Source organism: Acomys russatus, chromosome 8, assembly GCF_903995435.1.
Source record: "Acomys russatus chromosome 8, mAcoRus1.1, whole genome shotgun sequence".
Taxonomy (NCBI): domain Eukaryota; kingdom Metazoa; phylum Chordata; class Mammalia; order Rodentia; family Muridae; genus Acomys; species Acomys russatus.
This window is the reverse complement of record NC_067144.1, coordinates 67,846,659-67,867,160: the sequence shown is the minus strand read 5'-3', so window position 1 is coordinate 67,867,160 and position 20,502 is coordinate 67,846,659. Positions and strand designations below refer to the sequence as shown.

General features: G+C 38.3%; 3 protein-coding genes across 3 annotated transcripts; all 3 read right to left on the bottom strand.

The window, feature by feature from the left end:
* Positions 1-523: 523 nt before the first annotated feature.
* LOC127192873 (keratin-associated protein 20-2-like) lies at positions 524-1,056 on the bottom strand. Its single transcript, XM_051150222.1, has one exon. It carries the CDS (start codon positions 959-961, stop codon positions 785-787), a length of 177 nt encoding a protein of 58 aa, XP_051006179.1. The 5' UTR covers positions 962-1,056; the 3' UTR covers positions 524-784.
* A 4,143-nt stretch (positions 1,057-5,199) lies between these two features.
* LOC127192877 (keratin-associated protein 20-2-like) lies at positions 5,200-5,477 on the bottom strand. The gene has a single exon (XM_051150226.1). It carries the CDS (start codon positions 5,475-5,477, stop codon positions 5,301-5,303), a length of 177 nt encoding a protein of 58 aa, XP_051006183.1. The 3' UTR covers positions 5,200-5,300.
* Positions 5,478-14,126: 8,649 nt separating this feature from the next.
* LOC127192874 (keratin-associated protein 20-2-like) lies at positions 14,127-14,303 on the bottom strand. The gene has a single exon (XM_051150223.1). It carries the CDS (start codon positions 14,301-14,303, stop codon positions 14,127-14,129), a length of 177 nt encoding a protein of 58 aa, XP_051006180.1.
* Between the last annotated feature and the right edge of the window lie 6,199 nt (positions 14,304-20,502).

The following is a 20,502-nucleotide window of genomic DNA, read 5'->3' as shown; positions in this document are numbered from 1 at the left end:
CTGGCTGTTATGAATAAGGCTGCTATGAACATGGGTGAGCAAATTTTCTTGTTGTGTGCTGGAGCATCTTCTGGGTATATTCCAAGGAGTGGAATAGCTGGGTCTTGAGGAAGCCCTATTCCCAGTTTTCTGAGATGGCACCAGATAGATTTCCAAAGTGGCTGTACTAGTTTGCATGGTGGGACACTCATTATTTAAAGTCCTGTGGAGATTGCAAGACATTTCAGGAATTTACCTTTTTTAATTCTCCATAACTAAGTAGCATACAAGAGGACTCAATGTCAGAGAAATGTCCACACTCCCCAATTCATTATGGCATCACAGTAACTGGAATGTGAAGAAAATCAGATGCCACCACAGAGGAGTGCCAATGGGCAAAGTCCCCTTCTCTCCCCTCTTGCTCTTTTTCTCCTTTGCTTCTCTCACATTTATTCACAATCACACATTTATAACCAAGCAGACACGAAGTCACAAACATATATCTCAAGTTTAGTAAAGCAGTAAGAAAACAATATTTTCACAGAATTACTTTATTTTAAATTATACATATATATTCACAGAATGGCAGATGATGAAAACAGATAACATTTTCCAGGGTATTGTGATGACAATGAAGAGCTTTGCTGCAAATACTTATGTGATCAAATTAAAGAAGAGGAATAGGCTGGGTTTGTTGCATTTCATTTATAATTCCTTAGAGACTTCAAATGAAGGCTGGAATATATGGAGATATTTAAGAACATCTGAAGTGGAGAAAGTTGGATTGAAGAGTTGCTGAATCTCCTCAGTAGAAGCCATAGGACCAGTATCTTCTACAGCACAGAGGGCGGCAGCAGCCATAGCCATAGCCACCATAGCCACCGTAGCCACCATAGCCATAGCCACAGCCACAGCCATAGCCATAGCCTAGGCCACCATAGCCACAGCCCAGGCCTCCATAGTATCCACCATAGTAACACATGTTGTCAGGAGTAGAGTGTTCAGAGGAAGACAAGCAGTAGGTTCCTTGAGTCTGGGTGTCACCATCTGCCAAGGGCCTTTTATACACCTGGGATGTTGTTGGAGAAACCACAGGCATTGCAGTGTCACACATCTCTGCACTGTGCTTCAGAAAACATCACGAGTGTTGTGATTTCCTTGACACACAATGCTGCATAGCTGAGATTATTGTGCTCCTACCTCATGATTGCAAAGCCAAATTATGGATATGATATAACTTTTTGGTCTCTAGGTTTTTCTTCATGCGGTTTACAGATTACAGCACATAATTTTGTCAGATAATATAAATCATTACATAGTTTTTTCCTCTTACAAATGTAACTTCTTCATTACCTGAATGAAAAGTCATGCTTTTTTTCATTCTTTATATTTATTATAAATGAATCTTATCATAAAGATTACTTTTCTTAAGTCATTCTCATAAACAATAAGGTAAATACTGGGTTTTCTTTCTTTTTTTTTTTTGTCACTTGGTAGGTAGTTTCCATCTTATGTTAATGTGTTTAGATGTATTCCTTGGCAATTTATTTTGTTATTTCTTTTACATTTAACAGAAAATATAAGACCATTTACATGCACAAATTATACGTGTTATGTATTTCATTTTGAAAGACTATGTGAAGGTTTGTAGGAGTAACTGTGAAAGGCATTGTGGTTGAGGGGTTGGGCCAAGTTAAGTACTTATAAATTTCTTTTTAAATTATGATCAAGTTAGTTTTGTAGAAAAACTGGAGACAATTAACCTTATGTTTATCCAGCAGCTGGGGAAATGAGTCAGCGGATAACATTAATTTCTGTACAAGCATGAAGACATTGTTAAAAATCCCCAGAGCCCATGTATTCACATTCCACTGCCCAGTAATACATGGGTAGAATACAAGAGGATTAATGTGACTTACATATTGGCAGCCTAGCAAACTGTTCCATGACAGCCATAATCTCATGTGAATACAGTTGGTAGATAAAACAAAGAACATGACACCGAGGGCTCATGCGGCAGCTGCACATTCATTCACTCACTCAAGCACACATGAGTATATACCACACATATACATGCCAAAAAATACCCACCTGCCTACATCCCTGCATACATATATACATGCATATCTACATGCATGTACACATACAAAACTTATGCATATTCCTAATAGAAATTCAGTGGGTAATTTCCAGAATATGCATACATAGGATGTAAACAACTTTATATGTCATTGTCAGTATACTTTAGTCAAAAACAAAGCAAAATAAATGAAAAAAATTAGCAAAAATCAATTTTGCAGAGTCTTTTAAAAGTTCAACCAAGCCATGTGCACTTTGTCTCAGTTTATCACTGATGAAGAGAATATTAGTATGAAAGGAGAAAAGCTTCATTGAAAGATTAAAACTTTGAACTTTTCACAAATTCACCAAAGCACATGTTGTAGAAACTAAAATAATTGTATCTATGTGTTTATTTAGGGAGTTTGACAAAGAGACAAGCTTATGTAAATGAGGTGACATGGTAAATGTAGGTTTTGGACAATTTTATAAAGAGATTTCCCTTTGATTTTCTAGTGTCTAACTTGAAATGTTTTGGACCCACAAATATTGTCAGTGGTATAATTGTTATCCTTAAATAGGAAAGCCAATCATTTCTTTCTTTCTTTCTTTTTTTTTGTGGAAGGGTGGTTTATTTCTTTGGTTTTTTTTCTAGAAGAATTCCTCTGTGTAACAGAGCCCTGGCTGGATTAGTACTAGCATTGTAGACCAGGCTGGCCTGAAACTCATAGAGATCCACCTGCTTCTCTCTCCCAAGTGCTGAAATTATAGGTGTGCAACCTTATGTCCCTTACAAAACCAGCCTTCTCTATGTAAATATGAAGAAATTTACTGCATTGGAAACCACATATAAAATTTTAAATGAAAGAAATAAACATAAGCTTGAATCTACAAAACTACTATGATCTTACATGAGGTATTGCAAAGAAATGCATATGTGAAGATTCAAATCTAACATCAGAAAATACAAAATATGTGACATTTGACTTTTATGTCTACATTAACTCAAAGGTCCATCTCTCCATATTCAGCTGCAATTTTCACAATTTCATAATTTTCACTTTTTGTTATCTCAGTTTTTTCCTTTTCTTTCTTCCTTCTTCTTTCTTTCCTTTCTTTCTCTCTTTTCTTTTCAAGAAAGTGTTTCTCTGTGTAGCCTTGGCTATCCTGGACTCCTATGTGGACCAGACTGGCTTCGAACTCATAGAGATCCACTTGCCTCTGTCTTGTTGAGTGCTGGGATTATAGGTGTGATCAACCATGCATTGTTTTTTCATAATTTCTTAACAGTTGGATTATGTTCTCTTGTGTAAACATAACATAGTTTTAATATGCACTAATATGTGGTTGGACATCAGGACTATCTTTGTTTCCTGGATACACTGAATAGAGCAGCAATCATCATGGGTATGCAAGCATTATAGGATAGAGTGGTATTTATGTATATGTACAAGCATGGCATTGCTGTATCATATAACATGTAGTGGATCTAAGATCTGTTTTTCTTTCCTGAGGAAGATCAACACATACTTTCATAATGGCTGCACCAGTTTGTATTCCCATCCACTTCAAATAAATGTTTCCCTTTCTCAAAATACATACTAGCATTGTAATCATGTGTGCATTTCATCTTAGCCACTGTGACTGAGGTTAGAAGAAATCTTCAAATACTTTTGGGCTGCATTTTCCTGTTGTCAAAGATGCTGGCCATTTAAACAATGTTTCTCAAGCATTTACTTTTCATCATTTCAGAGACACCTGTATATATACTCACTTATATCTGGACACTAGACCAAGGGACATGTCCCATGAAAGTCTTCACTTACCAGGAAAGTAGGACAGAGGGGAGGACATCCTATTGGGACTCTAGGAGAGAGAAGTGTGGGATATGGGAAATGGAAGCATCCAGAGGGTCCTAGAAACCTACAAGAAGAACATTATGATGGGCAGATCTCGGCCCAGGGGTTCTGCTCAAGCCATGGCACCAACCAAGGATGATGCATGCAGTAAGCATCAAATCCCTATCCAGATCCAGCCAATTGACAGGACGTTCTCCACAGTTAAGTGGAAAGTGGGGACTGACTTTCACATGAACTGTGGTGTCCCATATTTGACCACGTCCCCTCGATGGGGAGGCCTGGTGGTACTCAGAGGTAGGATGGCAGGCTACCAAGAAGAGACTTGTTACCCTAGTATCATCCACAGCGGCAGGAGGTCCTCCTTAGTCACAGTTATAGGGGAGGGGAATAGGGTGAAAACGGGAGGGAGAGAGGAATGGGAGATTAGAAGGGATGGGATAACAATTGAGATTTAATATGAATATTATCAATAAAAAAGTTAGGAAAAAAAGAGACCAAAAGAACACCATAGGGGAGGGGAATAAGGGAAAAATGGTAGGGAGGGAAGAATGGGAGGGTAGAAGAGATGGGATAAACATTGAGATGTAACAAGAATAAATTAATAGAATTTTCAAAGTAATAAGTTAAAATCACAATGGGATTGTTCCCTATAGTTAATTATAAAATAGACTTTAGAAAGACAGCGGGTGTTAGTGGACACATGAAGTAAGGAGAAGTCTGTACAGTGAGGATGTGTATTGTGACCCTCATTATAGAAGATACTGTGGAGGTTACAGCATATTTACAGAACTACTTCCTGTTAGTTCTTCAAATTTAAGTACCGCACAGAAGAATTTGAGGTCAGAGAAATACCCATACTCGCAAACTCATCATGGCATCACAATTGCAGCACCATGAAGAGAACAGAACTGTCTACCAATAACAGAATGGTAAAGAGAAGGTTTCTCTCCACTCCTGCTCTTTCTTCCTTCCTTCCTTCCTTTCTTTCTTTTGTTTTTTGTTTCGTTCTTTGTTTATTTGTTTCTTTCTTTCTCCATTTACTGCTCTCCCATTTGTTCACAAAAAGTCTCACATTTACAACCAAACAGAATAAATTCACAAACATACAAATTACATTTAGTTAAATAAAAACAGAAATGGACTTTCAAGGAAATACTTTATTTAAAAGCATACATATACCCACACAATGGGAAGTGATGCAAACAGATGACATTTCACAGGAATTGTGAGGACAATGAAGCACTTTGCTGCAAATATTTATTTAATCAAATTGAAGAGGAGGGATGGGGTGAACATGTTGTGTTTGATTCACTGTTCCTCAAGGATTTTAAATTAAAACTGGGTTTTACATGCTTATTTAAGAACATTTAAAGTGGAGAAAGATGGAATGAGCAGCAAATTTCCTCAGTAGAAGCCATAGGACCAGTACCTTCTACAGCAGAGTGGGCGGCAGCAGCCATAACCATAGCCACCATAGCCACCATAGCCATAGCCACCATAGCCATAGCCACAGCCACAGCCATAGCCTAGGCCACCAGAGCCATAGCCCAGGCCTCCATAGTATCCACCATAGTAACACATGTTGTCCGGAGTGGATTGTTCAGAGGAAGAGAAGCAGTAGGTTCCTTGAGTCTGGGTGTCACCATCTGCCAAGGGCCTTTTATACACCTGGGTTGTTGTTGGGGAAACCACAGGCATTATAGTGTCACACACACCTGCATTGTGCTTCTGAAAATATCATGAGTGTTGTGATTTACTGGAGACACAAGGCTGCATAGCTGAGATAATTATCTTCCTTTCTCAGTATCCCATGGTCAAATAATCAACTTGATATAATTTTCAGGCATCTAGGTTATTCATCGTGTAATTTATTTAATGTGGACCATAATTTTGCCAGATGATAGAAATTATTACATAGTTTTTCTTTTAACATATGGTGGTTTTTTTTTTTTTGGTCCAATTTCTTACTGTTATGTCAGAATCCCCAAGACTGGGCATTTATAAAGAAAATAGGTTTATTTTGGCTTATTGTTTTGGAGCCAGTGAGTCCTTGGTCTAGAAGCCCTCATGGGTCCTGCGAGGGCTCCAGGCTGTATCAGCCCTTGGGTGAAGAAAGAATAGTTAGTGGGCTCTTGTTGAAGAAGGATGAAGGACGGGCAGTCTCTCTGACAGTTTACTGATACTTTTTTTATTTAATCACTTTTTTTTATTAATTTATTCTTGTTACATCTCAATGTTTATCCCATCTCTTGTGTCCTCCCATTCCTCCCTCCCCCATTTTCCCATTATTTCTCTCCCCAACGACTGTTCCTGAGGGGGATTACCTCCTCCTGTATATGCTCATAGGGTATCATGTCTCTTCTTTTTTTTTTCTCTCTCTTTTTTCTTTTTTTTTTTAAATTAATTTATTCTTGTTACATCTCAATGTTTATCCCATCCCTTGTATCCTCCCATTCCCCCCCCCCATTTTCCCATTATTCCCCTCCCCTATGACTGTTCCTGAGTGGGATTACCTCCCCCTATATATTCTCATAGGGTATCAAGTCTCTTCTTGGCTACCTGCTGTCCTTCCTCTGAGTGCCACCAGGTCTCCCCCTCCAGGGGACATGGTCAAATGTGAGGCACCATAGTACATGAGAAAGTCATATCACACTCTCTATTCAAATGTGGAGAATATTCTGACCATTGGCTAGATCTGGGAAGGGGTTTAAAGTTTACCTCCTGTATTGTCCTTGGCTGGTGCCTTAGTTTGAGCGGGACCCTTGGGCCCAAATCTGCCTATCATAGTGTTCTACTTGTAGGTTTTTAGGACCCTCTGGTTCCTTTTATTTTGCTATTCTCCCATGCGTCTCTCATTTAGAGTCCCAATAGGATGTCCTCCCCTCTGTCCCAGTTTCCTGGTAAGTGAAGGCTTTTGTGGGACATGCCCCTTGGGCTAGTATGCAGATATAAGTGAGTATATACCATTTGATTCTTTCTGCTTCTGGGTTAACTCACTCATTATGATCATTTCTAGCTCAATCCATTTATCCACAAATTTCAGGAATTCCTTGGTTTTAATAGCTGAGTAGTATTCCATAGTGTATATGTACCACAGTTTCTTTATCCACTCTTCTACTGAGGAACACTTAGGCTGTTCCATGTTCAGGCTATTATGAATAAGGCTGCTAATGAACATGGTTAAGCAAATTTTCTTGTTGTGTGCTGGAGCATCTTCTGGGTACATTCCAAGGAGTGGAATAGCTGGGTCTTGAGGAAGCCCTATTCCCATTATCTGAGATAGCACCAGATAGATTTCCAAAGTGGCTGTACTAGTTTGCATTTCCACCAGCAATGAAGGAGTGTTCCTCTCTCCCCACATCCTCACCAGCATGTGGTGTCACTTGAGTTTTTGATCTCAGCCATTCTGATGGGTGTAAGATGGAATCTCAGAGTTGTTTTGATTTGCATTTCCCTGATGACTAAGGAGGTTGAGCATTTCTTTAAGTGTTTCTCAGCCATTTGATACTCCTCTGTTGAGAATTCTCTGTTTAGTTCCAAGCCCCATTTCTCAATTGGGTTATTCGGTTTGGTGGTGTTTAATTTCTTGAGTTCTTTATATATTTTGGATATTAGACCTTTGTCAGATGTAGGGTTGGTGAAGATTTTTTCCCAGTCTGTAGGCTGTCGCTTTGTTCACTTGACAGTGTCTCCTGCCTTACAGAAGCTTCTCAGGCTCATGAGGTCCCATTTATTAATGGTTGACATTAAGGCCTGGGCCGTTGGTGTCATATGTTGGGTTTTTATTATCCACACACAATATCAGGTTTTATTCTATTTTTTGTTATTTTTAAAATGAATCTTATCTTGAGGATTATGTGTCTTGATTATTTCTCATGAACAATAAGCTTATTATTGGCTTATTATTCATTTGTTACATTGTGGGTAGGTTTAATCTTTGTCAATGTGTTTGAATTTATTGATAAGCACTTTGTTTCACAACATGTTGCCTATGAAATCAACAGAACATATAAGACCATTTACGTGCATAGATTATATGTCATGTGTTTCCCTTTGAAAGACCATGTGAAGGTCTTGTAGATGTTACTGTGAAAAGCATTATGGCTGAGGGGGTGAGCCAAGGTATTTGTAAACTTCTTTTTTAGTCATGGTCAAGTTAGCTTTGCAGAGGAACCATAATCATGTAACTTTCTGAGTTTACTCCACACCTGGGGAAATTCATCAGTGGGTAAGAATACTTGGTGTAAAAGCATGAGGGCACTTAAAAATCCCCAGAACCAAAATAAAATGTTGAGCGTATTCATATTCTATACCCCAGTGCTCCAAGGGTAGAATACAAGAGGATTGCTATGACGCACGATTGTTAGCCTAGGAAATTGTTCCACGGGACAGCCAATCTCACGGGAATACAGTTGGCAGGTAGAGCAAAAAGAATAACACAGTGTGCTCATTTTGCATCTACACACATGCATTCATTTACACAAATACTTGTGTGCTAACACCACACACAGATATGACACAGAAATACCTGGCTACATACACACATGCATACATACACACATGCATACGTACACACATGCATATATACACAAATGCATACATACACACATGCATACATACACACATGCCTACATACACACATGCATACATACACACATGCCTACATACACACATGCATACATACACACATGCATACATGTGCGGGTACATTCACACATACACACAGACACATGAACATACATATATGAGACATATGAAAATACACACACTACTAACTGAAATCTTATGAACAATTGCCAGAGTATGCTTCAGCCTATGCATACATATCCTGCACACACGTGTAGATAGAATGCCCCATGTACCTCACTCAAAAACACAACAAAACCAAAAACCAAAAACAAAATGCAAAAGAAAACAATTGTGTAGACTCTTTAAAAAAAGACCAAATAATCCTGTGCCCTTAATCTCAGTTTGTAGCTGATGGAGAGAATATTGATACAAAAGGTGAAAAGCCATCTTTCTAAGATTTAAACATTGAGCTTTTCACAAATTTACCAAAATACATGTTGTATAAAATAAAAGATGTGTGATTAAAGATTTAGTTGGGGAGTTTGACAGAGACAAGTCTATTTAAATGATATGACATTATGGTAAATGGACAATTCCATGGAAAGATTTCCCCCTGATTTTGCAGTGTCAAACCTGAAATTCTTTGGACCCACAGATACTGTCAGTGGCGTTGTTATGATTCTTAGATAGTTAAACTAGCAAATTTTTTTTTGGCTTTTTTTGAGACAGGGTTATGTGTGTGTGTGTGTGTGTGTGTGTGTGTGTGTGTGTGTGTGTGTGTGTAAGAGAACATTGGATGTCATGGAATTCACTTTGTAAAACAGGCTGGCTCCAAACTCAGAGATCCTCTTTGCTTCTGCCTCCCTAGTGCTGTAATTACAGGTGCACATCACCATTGTTGGCAAAGAAAACAGTCTTTCATATACACATATGATGAAAGTGCCTGCGTCTGGAACCATACACAACATTAAAATGAAAGAAATATATATATATATACACACATACATACACACATATATGTATACATACATATCTTACCCACAAACCTACTGTGACACTGCAAGAAGTATTGCAAAGGGAACAGGTATTTGTAGATTGAAATCCAGCATCTACAAGATACAAGTCATGTGACATTGGCTCTTAGGTCTGAATTAACTCACTGTTCCATCTTCATCCATTCAGCTCCAATTTTCACATTCCTGGGTGTCCTTCTTGTCAGAGAAGGGGGTGGTGCACTGAAGGGAACCAACTGACCATGGCACCTTAAATCACAGCAGGACTAAGTGCATCCTTTCCCACAGACAAGGCAGCACAGCAAGGAGATTGAAATCCAAAGGCAGGAAACAGAGAGAGATGGCTCTGTTGTTGTTAGGGCATCCCCAATATGCAGGGGGTCTAGGTCCTGCCCATGCAAGGATTTTGGTTGGTGGTTCAGTCTCTGTGAGCACTTGTGGACCCAGGTTAGTTTACTCTGTGGATCTTCTTGTGGTGTCCTTGACTCCCCAGGCTCCCTTTATCTGTAGATGGACACCAGGGCTGCTTCTGTTTCCTGGATACATTGGATGGAGCTGCAATGATCAAGGATAAGCAAGTATCGCAGGGCATAGGGACCTTCGTGTATGTTCCCAATCAGGACAGACTGGATTACGTATTAAACATATTTATAGGGTTTTTTTTTCACAAGAAACTCTACAACAATTTCTGCAGTGGCTGTACCTGCTTCTAGTTCTTTACATGCAAATGTGTTTCCTTTCTCCAAATCTACATGAGCATTTGTTTGGTCTGTGCATTTTTAGCCATTCTGACTGAGGTCAGAAGAAACCTCAGAGTAGTTTTGGGCTGTATTTTCCTGTTGTCTAAGATGTTGAACCATTTAAAAATGTTTCTCAAGCATGTATTTTTCATCAATTAAGAGAACCTGTATAGTTCCATCTATGTAATACTTGAGTAGTTTTTTTTCTTGATGTTTAGTTATTTTAATTCTTTCTTTATTCTAGATATTAACCTTCTCTCAGATGTATAGAAGTTAATGATGTTTCTGATCATTTAGGGCACTTTTCCTTGAATGGCGATGTTCTTTACTGTATAGAGATTTTTAGTTTTGTGATGTCACGTTTATATGTTGTTGACCCTTTGTCCTGAGTTACTGGTGTTCTTTCCCTGAAGTCTTTTATGTGGCACTGACCTCATGTGTTATACTCTGGCAGATTGTGTTTCACTGTTTCTATTTTATGTCCTTACCATGCAAGTTTAATTCCTCTAGCTCTTTTTAAAGGTGAAGATGGGGCAACATGCATGTGTCTGTATGAGTGATTTCAAGGATTAGACAGAATGTCATGGTATCTAGGGGTAAAAGTTACAATGAAACAAGAAAAGTTTAGTAGGGTAGTGGATAGGAATCCAGGAAAGGCAAGACGACTAATACTGAGGAACTCAGAAGAAAGTCATATGGAAATCTGCTTGCCTCTGCTGGAGTTTGATTTCTATCCATACTTATAATAGACCAACCTTATAACAGGATAAGAAGACCCACAGTGCACACTGCAGAACAACAACAACAAAAATTCCTAGTGCCAGGGAAAGGATACTCCTTTTAGAATTCTGGGCCAGCGGTGATGCATAGACATCCAATGGCTACAGGGTTTTGGCAATGCTATTGTTTACCCTCTGGAACATAAGAGTAAAACCCTATCGAGGAAGACATAGTTGAGTCACAGAACACAAAGTACTCAAGCTTGTACAGACCCTAAAGCTTCACCTCTATAGAATAGATTTCATAGTGCTGAATGGTAGTATGCACACTACTGGGGCTGGGTGGAACCAACATGATCAGCATTAACTAACTGTGGTTTTTATGGTTAAAGAAAAATGACTGGACTCTCAATATATGGGCACGGATTTAAGAGTAACATAACAGATTGGGAGTAATCTGCCCTATTCTGATTGAATGAGGTCTGCATGACAGATGAAACCCAACATGGAGTCATTGTTTGATAAGAACATGCAAATAGACTATAAGGGTGAAGCTACTGTTAGTATTCTGACAAATAGACTTGGTTTTCTTAAGACTCTTCACAATACTGTTATAATGTAGATTCATGAAGCTCTAAGCTTCAATAAGAGGCATGCATTGTTGCAGTAGATGGTGGTTATCACAGACATCCAAAACTGGCCAATATACAGAGTAAGGCAGAGGTATCCTCATATCTACTTGAAGAAACAATGGATGAATACAAGTAAACAGTGTTTTCCAGACATAGCAGGCATCTGTCTTTATAAACTCAGGCGGGTTGTGACAGCATGCACAAGACCTGTGCAAGACCAAGCCAGTACAATTTCCAACATGGTATCAGGTGGCCACACATTCCTATTATTAAGCAAGGAACTTTTGGTATTTGATAGCTGCCAGGAGGTGAAAAGTCAGTGTCCTTAGAGGTGTGGCCCTGGTTAGGTCATCTATGCTACAGGTGATCACTACCCATCCTAGAGAATATAGGCATCACAAATGGCACCTGATGAGTTCAAGGAAAAAAGAAAAAAACGAGGCCAGAAAGTTTCCTGAGCATAATGTGGTCAAGTCTCAGAACATAAGTGAAAACATGTAAATTTTATCCAAATATATGAGATTATCTATGAAACAATTAAAAAAGAATAAAAGGTGCAAAAATATTCTTTGCTCATTCTCATAAAATGTTGGGTATGAATTCAGAAGCTCAAGCACCAGAAAAAAAATAGAAAAGCCTTATTATGTCCATCTAAACAGTTCTGCAAACAGGAAAACACACATACTATTCTAAATAAAAAAACAGGAAGGAAAACAAAATATATGTGAAATATCTATAAGTAAACAAGTGGAAGAAAGGTAACTGATATTAAGATAATTAGATATTCATTATAAATATTTTTTCCTAAACAAATTCTATAGATGACCAAAGGTTGACATTCTACATTGTAATCCAAATTCACATTGAGATCATTCCTTATATATGTTAATGAAAGGGATATTAGGAAGAAAATGGGTCTTAGAGAACATGTGAATTAAAGGGAATCCTATACACAGTGAGAATGTGTACGTTGACATTCATTATTTATTTATTTATTTTACTTTTTTAAAATTTTATTTTATTAATTTATTCATATTATATCTCAATGGCTATCCCCTCCCTTGTATCCTCCCATTCCTCCCTCCCTCCCATTTCTCCCTTACTCCCCTCCCCTATGACTGTTACTGAGGGGGACCTCTTCCCCCTTTATATGCTCATAGGGTATCAAGTCTCTTCTTGGTAGCCTGCTGTCCTTCCTCAGAGTGCCACCAAGCCTCCCCATTCAGGGGATGTGGTCAAATATGAGGCACCGGAGTATGTGTGAAAGTCATACCCCACTCTCCACTCAACTGTGGAGAATGTTCTGTCCATTGGCTAGATCTGGGTAGGGGTTTGAGGTTTACCGCCTGTATTGTCCTTGGCTGGTGCCATAGTTTGAGCGGGACCCCTGGACCCAAATCTGCCTATCATAATGTTCTACTTGTAGGTTTCTAGGACCCTCTGGATCCTTCTACTTTGCTATTCTCCCATGCTTCTCTCATCTAGAGTCGCAATAGGATGCCCTCCCCTCTGTCCCAGTTTCCTGGTTAGTGAAGACTTTCATGGGACATGCCCCTTGGGCTAGTATGCAGATATAAGTGAGTATATACCATTTGAGTCTTTCTGCTTCTGGGTTAACTCACTCATTATGATCATTTCTAGTTCAATCCATTTGTCCACAAATTTCAGGAATTCCTTGGTTTTAAAAGCTGAGTAGTATTCCATAGTGTAAATGTACCACAGTTTCTTTATCCATTCTTCTACTGATGGACACTTAGGCTGTTTCCATGTTCTGGCTATTATGAATAAGGCTGCTATGAACATGGGTGAGCAAATTTTCTTGTTGTGTGCTGGAGCATCTTCTGGGTATATTCCAAGGAGTGGAATAGCTGGGTCTTGAGGAAGCCCTATTCCCAGTTTTCTGAGATGGCACCAGATAGATTTCCAAAGTGGCTGTACTAGTTTGCATGGTGGGACACTCATTATTTAAAGTCCTGTGGAGATTGCAAGACATTTCAGGAATTCACCTGTTTTTAATTCTCCATAACTAAGTAGCATACAAGAGGACTCAATGTCAGAGAAATGTCCACACTCCCCAATTCATTATGGCATCACAGTAACTGGAATGTGAAGAAAATCAGATGCCACCACAGAGGAGTGCCAATGGGCAAAGTCCCCTTCTCTCCCCTCTTGCTCTTGTTTCTCCTTTGCTTCTCTCACATTTATTCACAATCACACATTTATAACCAAGAAGACAGGAAGTCACAAACATATATCTCAAGTTTAGTAAAGCAGTAAGAAAACAATATTTTCACAGAATTACTTTATTTTAAATTATACATATATATTCACAGAATGGCAGATGATGAAAACAGATAACATTTTCCAGGGTATTGTGATGACAATGAAGAGCTTTGCTGCAAATACTTATGTGATCAAATTAAAGAAGAGGAATAGGCTGGGTTTGTTGCATTTCATTTATAATTCCTTAGAGACTTCAAATGAAGGCTGGAATATATGCAGATATTTAAGAACATCTGAAGTGGAGAAAGTTGGATTGAAGAGTTGCTGAATCTCCTCAGTAGAAGCCATAGGACCAGTATCTTCTACAGCACAGAGGGTGGCAGCAGCCATAGCCATAGCCACCATAGCCACCGTAGCCACCATAGCCATAGCCACAGCCACAGCCATAGCCATAGCCTAGGCCACCAGAGCCATAGGCCAGGCCTCCATAGTATCCACCATAGTAACACATGTTGTCAGGAGTGGTGTGTTCAGAGGAAGACAAGCAGTAGGTTCCTTGACTCTAGGTGTCACCATCTGCCAAAGGCCTTTTATACACCTGGCTTGTTTTTAGGGAAACCACAGGCATTGTAGTGTCACACATACCTGCATTGTGCTTCTGAAAACATCATGATTGTTTTGATTTACTGGACATAGAAGGCTGCATAGCTGAGATATTTGTGCTCCTTCAGGATCCCATGGTCAAGTAATACATATGATATAATATTCAGGCCTCTATTTCCTTTTTCATGGTGATATAAATCATTACATTGTTTTCTTCTTTGTACATATGTTGGGTTTTCATTACACCAGAGAAGTTCTGTTTTTCCTTCCTCTGTTATTTTATATGTATCTTATCTTGAGGATTATATTTCTTAAATAGGTCTCATGAATAATAAGATAATAATTGGTTATGTTTTCCTACTATTGGGGAGTTGCCACCTTAAGTTAATATGCTTGGATTTATTACTAAGCATGGTACATGAAGGTTACAATGACTTACTGATTGTCATTCTAGCTACATGTTCTATGAGAAAGCCAGTCACATAGGAATACAATTAATAGTGAGAAAAAAACATGTCATAATGTGTTCTTCTGGAATCCTAACATAGTCTTTATCTACTGAGACAAATTTGTACTTTCACCATATGCATGCATACACAAAATGTATGTACATACATACATACATACGTACATACATACATACATACATACATATGTTCACACACATGCACATACTCAAAGAAATTCTATTATGTTTTATTACATCTTGCTTTAAAATCAAAGAAAATTAAGACTATTTATATGAATAAAATATAGGTGCAATGTATTTCCCTTTGAAAGCCCACGTGAGAATCTTGTAGGTGTAACTCTGAAAGATAATTATGGTTGATGGAGAACCAAGGTAAGTATTTATCCATTTATTTTGAAATCCTGGTCAAGTTAGCTTGCATAAAAACTATATACATACAACTTTTTGAGTTTAGCTAAAGTTAAGTGTACAACTACTTGCTCTGCAATCATGAGGACTAGTTAATATCCCCAGAACACATGTAAATATTTGAGTGTATTCACATTCCTAGATTCAAGTGTTACGGGGTACGATACATGAGGATTACAATGCCTTCGTTATTGTAGACCTAGCTCCGTGTTCCATGAGAGAGCCAATCTCATGGGAATACAGTTGGTAGATAGAGCAAAGGACATGATGGAGTGTGCTCATTTTCATCGCCACATATTTATCATCTACTGAAACCCATTTGTGCTTACATCACGTACATACTTGACACAATGCATTCATGAATGTATATATGCATACGTACGTACGTATGTATGTATGTATGCATGTACAAATAGACATTCACATATAGGTACCTACCAACTGAAATTCTATGAACCATTGTCAGCCTGTGCTTTAGAATATGCACACATAGCAGTAAATTTCAAACCTTTCATAAATTTACCAAATATGTTATATAAAATAAAATACGCATAGTTAAGCATTTAGTCAGAGAGTTTGAGACAAAGACAACTCTATGTAAATGAGGTGACATCATTGGAAGCAGAGCTATTGGACACTTTCCTGTGATTTATCTCTGATTTTACAGTGTTAAACCTGAAGTTCCTTTGAACCACAAATATTGTCAGTGGTATAACTGTGATAATTACATAATGAAACCAGTCATATGTATATATCTAAGAGGAAAGTGCCTTAATCTGAAATGTAAATAAAAGGAATAAACCTCAATCCACAAAACTTTTATAACATTCTATGGGGTATTCCAAAGAGAATGCATATTTGAAGATTCAAAGATAACACCTACCAAATACATGACATTTGAGTTTTAGGTCCCAGTTAACTCACTGCTCCATCTTCATCTATTCAACTGCCATTTTCACTTTCGTTAACAGTTGTGTTATGTTCAATTGTGTAAATGTGACATTGTCTTAATATACATTTATCTTTAGGTGGACACCAAGGTTGTCTCTGTTTCCTTGATATATTATATAGAGCAGCAGTGATTGGACAAGCAGATTTAGTAGGGTATAGAGACCTTTGTGTATGTGGAGAACTGGGCCACGTAGTAGATCCAGTTCTAGGTTTTGTTTGTTTCCTTCTTCTTTTTTTAAATCAGTAAACTCCAAACCATTTTCCACAGTGGCTGCACCAGTTTATACTCTCAACAACTACAAATAGATATTTCATTTTTTCCACATCCACACCAGCATTTTTAGTCAGTTGTGTTTTTCATTTAAGCCATGTTGACTGAGGTAAGAAGAAATTGCAAAGTAGTTTTTACTTGTATTTCTCTGGTGACTAATGATAATATTTAGAAAAATGTTTCCCCACATGTGCTTCCATCAGCTGCTGGGTGGAGCCACTCAGAGTTTAGCAGTTCTAAGCTTCCATCCACAAGCATAGCCGAGTATTGTCAATAGTACCAGGTGTTGGCTGTCTCCCATGCAGCTGATGGAATGGCGTGTGTAGACCCACGCCAAAAATTGAATGGAGTTCAGGGAGTCTTGGGCAAGAGTGAGGGGAAGGATGGAAGACTCAGAGGTGACAGGAGGTTAGACAAAGCCAGCTATCCAGGAATGAGGAGCAGTGCTGTGGAAACTGGGGCTCCAGCCTGGGACCATGCATAAACTGGACCTGGACCCTCTGCACAAATGTAGCTGATGGGCAGCTCAGTCATCATGTGGATCCCCGTGTGAGGGAAGTGGGGGGCTGGCTGTGACATAGACTCTGTTGCCTGCTTTTTTGTTGCTTTTCCCCTGGTGGGGCTGCATCTGTGGGCCACCGAGAAAGGGGATGCCCTGTGTCCTGATGCAGCTTGACATGCTGGTGTGTGTGTGCGTGTGTGTGGGGGGGTTATCCCTCTCTGGAGAGTAGAGGAGGAGGTATGGAGGAAAGAAGGAGGGAATGTGAGAGGAGGAGGGGTGATACGTCCATGATATAAAGCAAATAATTTAGAAAAAATATTTTAAAAGCTTCTCTGTCATTTATATTTCTTCATTTGAAAGAAGCCTGTTTAGTTCAATCCTCTACCTAATAATTAGGTTCTTTGTATTCTTAAGGTTAGGTTTCTGAATTCTTTTCATATTCTAGAATCTAACCTTACTATTGATGTAGGGAAGTTAGAGCTTTACCTGTAATTGATGGAGCCTCTTTGCTTGAAGGATGGTGTTGTTTTCCATACAGAGCGTTTTAGTTTCCTAAGGTCACATTTATATGTTGTTGCATTTAAGTCATAAGTTATTTCCTAAAGTACTTCCCTGCAGTAGTAAATATATTTATTATAGTTTTTCACATTTCACTGATCAATTCCTCTATTTTTAATGTCAGTACCATGCTTTTGTTGCTATGGCCTTGTAGATATCAGTATATTAGTAAAAGCCCATGTGCATATGTCTGTGAGGGGTGCTCTCAAAGGAGTTGAGATAGAATGCTGTGGTATTAAGGGGTAAAAGTTATACTGGAGTGAAAAGGGTTAAGTATGTTGGTGGATGAGAATGCAGGAAAGGAAGGATAATTAACACTAGGGCCTTATAAATAAAGTGTATGGAAATCTGCTTGACACTGTAGAAGTCTGCATATCCATATTCTGTACACATGCACATGGCATGTTACTAATATTTTGATATCTATAAAATTATTAACAACAAACATGGTAGTTACATACATACATACATACATACATACATACATACATACATACGCACATACATACATACATACATTCTTTTTCCAAAACTGAGTTACTTTAGAGTGGACCAACAATACCCATAGTAGACACCACAGGCTAACAAATGAAAGCCAAAGAACAGGTTACCTCTTTTTTAATTCTTGATGAATAGGATCCCATAGACATGAAAATATTACATGCTATTGCTAGTGTTGTTTTTACTTCCAGAACCTGACAGTAAGACCCTGTTGCTGAAGACATAGTTGAGTCAGATACTGGTGAACTCAAGCTTGCACTGACCTGGAAGCTACATCCCGACCACTGAGCTTTCTTAATGTTGTAAAATGTTATGTGCACTAGTGGAAGAGAAAATACTTTATTGGTTTTCACTAACTGCAAGCTCTGTGATCTAAAAAGTAGCTGGTCTGTCAATCCAGATGCCCATCTGTAATAGGCACAAGAAAAGCTTGGGTGTAATCAACTCCTTTCAGATTGAATTTAAGTTTCATTTCAAAGATGCTAGCAGTACCAGGCATCATTACTCTGTCAAGGACCCCGGGATAGACAGCTCTTAGATCCAAGGGGAGTGTTGTGCTAAATAGTCTTGCTATTAAATGATATTCCTATACCCATGGATTAGTGCACCTCTTAAGTTTTTCCAGAGATATACCTATTTACATGCCTATTTACAGTAGATAGTGATTATTACGGAGATTCAAAACTGGTCAAAATGTACAGAATGAGACTATGGAATAACTAGCCCCAAAGAGGTTTTACACACACACACACACACACACACACACACACACACACACACACACACATACAGACACACACACATATACACACACACACACACATTGTGGGGAGATTGAGGAGTAAATCAAGAACATATGAAGGGATAATGGATTGAGAAGGCCAGTTAAATGTATAAACTCAAAGTAGTTGTGACAGCAAGCTCAAGCAAGACAAAATCCCAACATGAAGTGAGAAAGAGAACACTAATCCCTACTTTTAATTAAAGAGATTTTTGCCTGTAATAGCTACAGCATGTGAAGAGTCAGTTTCCTTAGGGATGTGGCGCTGGGTAGGTCCACTGTACTCAAAAGCATAGCTACCCATCCCAGAGGTTATAGACAATACAAATTGGACTTGAGTTTGGGCATGGTGTTGCACTCCTGTAATCCCAACACTCAGTGAGGCAGATTCAGGCCAATATTACTGTGAGTTCAAAGCCAACCTGGTATACAAAGAGAGTTCAGGACAGCCAAGGCTACACAGAGAATCCCAGTATATATATATACATATGTATGTATGTATATATATATATATATATATATATATATATATATATACACACACACACACACACACACACACACACACACACACACACACACAACAAATAAAAGAATGAAAGAAAAGATAAGAAAAGAAAAGAGAAAGAAAAAAGTATACAAATTTGATCAGACATAAGGGGGCTTCTCCTCAGTACAGGTAGAAAAAAACATTAATTTTATCTAAATAGAATGTAGAAAGTTCTCTAATAACTAATAACATGAAGAATCTATGAAAAAGATTCATTGCTTAGTCTCATAAATGATTGAATGTGCTTTAAAACCACAAGCAAGAACAATCAAATAGTAAAGTCTGCTCGTGAACATCTTCTGTGTAGCAGAATAATCCACACACTATATGAAGAGTAGTAAGTCAATAACAAAAATTTATATGGAATATGCTCAAATAAAAAATGTGAAGAAAATAAGTTGGTGTTACAGTTGCTACAGAATTACCGGAAAGCTCTTTTTCAAAGAGGAAACTACAGATCTCCAAGGGTGAATTTTCAGATCTTAACTGGAATTCACAGTGAGATTATTCTCCACAGCTGTTATTAAAATAAGTATTGGAAAGCAAAGGGTGTTAGAGAAACACATGAAGTTAAGGGAATCCTGTGCACACTGGGAATGCATGTGGTGACACTCTGTAGGAGGAGGCACTATGGCTAGTCGTCCCAGAATAGTTAGATAATTAACTTGTGATAATTCTTAACTATTTCCTAGCAGACAAAATTATTTGGTCTCAGGGCAATATCTGTACTCCCAATATTCATGGTGACACCACCACAGCAGCACTATGAAGATAATAAAAATGTCTACCAATAGGAGAAAGTTTAAAGAGACCATTCTCTGTCCTTTCCATCTCTCTTTGCTTTCCTACCTTCTTCCCTCCTTCCCTCCCTTCCTTTCTTCCTCATTTTCTCTCTCATCAATTATCTTTCATTCATTCTGACTTTACTTACATATCTTTTTCTCTTCTCATCTCCTCTCAAGTTTATATACATATACACTTATGTAACCAAATAGATATAAACAAATACATTCATCCCACATTTAGGAAAACTATAGAACACTGTATCTTTCAAGAAAATACTTTATTTGAAAGCATATGTGTTCATAAAAAGAGTAAGCCAGCGAGTGGAGCACA